General features: G+C 36.3%; 1 protein-coding gene across 1 annotated transcript in view; it reads right to left on the bottom strand.

Annotated features, from left to right (window-relative positions):
• Positions 1-1465, bottom strand: part of LOC103213071 (metabotropic glutamate receptor 1-like) — a gene marked incomplete at its 5' end in the record, with an annotated part of 90143 nt that overhangs the window by 32368 nt on the left and 56310 nt on the right. Inside the window, one exon of the mRNA XM_007958966.1 lies at positions 81-207. Coding sequence (XP_007957157.1) covers positions 81-207 — 127 coding nt within the window. The remainder of the gene's footprint in view (positions 1-80; positions 208-1465) is intronic.

Here is a 1465-nt window from a genome sequence, read left to right as displayed (position 1 = left end):
TGAGCAAATTACTCACATCCTGTAACTGTAGCATGGCCTTAGGAGGATGGGAAAAATTGTACAAGTGAGGCAGCACCTACCTGTTAGGTCTGCATTGGGCCACCACCCCAAGTCACAAGCTTTGCAGGTGAACTCATCTTGCACATATTCATTCTCCTTACAGGTTGTGCAAATCCAGCAGCAGCTCACTTCCCCTTTCCGAATGACCTGCAACATAGGGATATTTCATATGTCTTAAAGATGCTTTCTCCAGAAAGGCTTCTATTTCAGATGAGGACTGGTTTTCATATTGTAATAAAAGAAATAACTTTGGAAAAGATCCCATATGCTAAGAAACCTTAAGAAGGTTGGTTGGATTATTGCCTGATTCTCTTAGACTTGAGATGTGAATGTCAATTCATTCCATTCTGGGTTTGGAGGCTTCTCAACAATGATTTATTTTATAAAATGAAATGTTTCCAGCAGAGTTTAAAGCATAACAATTCAATTTTGTCCTCGTTTCTATTCGACTCATAGCAACCCCTCTTTGGGTTTCTGAAGCTGTATCTCTACAGAAGTAGATTTCTCATTCTTCCTTCCAAGTAGTGGCTGGTGGGTTTGAACTGCCAGCCTTCTGGTTAGCAGTCAAATGCCTTAGGCACTACACCACCAGAGCTCTCTTGTTTCTATTACTACTCATTAATTACTCTCAGAAAAGTAAGATGTCTTCATTTTTCCTTCTCTGAAAAATTGAGTAGTGTCTATCACAAAAGTTCCTATACAATGAAACCACATTAATTCATAAAAATAAGGAATTATGAAATTGTATTATAATTATGAAAGTCTACATTACAGACAACTTCATTCAAGGGCAAGCTTATACACTTAAAAAACTGATTGATGGCTAAGAAGTTTAAGCAATTATTGACCCTATCTGACTTGCTCTAGTGAATTCAAAACATCACATCAATTGTTTTGAAAATAAATAATTTGTCTACAATTACTGACAGGTTGTTCATCGTATAAGCAGTTTAAAATTCCCCACATTTTCAATCTGTTTAGTAAGCACTTATACAACACAAAAATAAATAATATAACACACTGTATTTATTTTTATTTTTGCAGAACACACTGTATTTAAAGTGACATTTTTATTAGCAGGAGGGAGCTCTAGTGGCATAGTGCCTAAGGCATTTGACTACTAACCAGAAGACTGGTGGTTCAAACCCATCAGCCACTCCTTGGAAGGAAGATTGGGCATTCTATTTCCATAGAGATACCACCTTGGAAACCCAAGGAGGGGGTCACTATGAGTCAAATTGACTTGATGGCAGTGAGTTTGGTTTTTTGTTTGTTTTTTATTAGCACAATTAGGTTTGCTTTTATCTCTAAGTTTGACAGTTCCTATCATTTACTGAAGTATTTAGTACCTTTACGTTTAATGTAGTTATCAGTGTGGTTAGATTTAAATCTCTCATCTTGTTAG

This window comes from Orycteropus afer, unplaced genomic scaffold (genome assembly GCF_000298275.1).
Source record: "Orycteropus afer afer isolate SDZICR_OR568_19922 unplaced genomic scaffold, OryAfe1.0 scaffold01249, whole genome shotgun sequence".
NCBI classification, from domain to species: domain Eukaryota; kingdom Metazoa; phylum Chordata; class Mammalia; order Tubulidentata; family Orycteropodidae; genus Orycteropus; species Orycteropus afer.
Note: the sequence above shows the minus strand (reverse complement) of the source record. Positions and strands in the feature narration are given on the sequence as shown.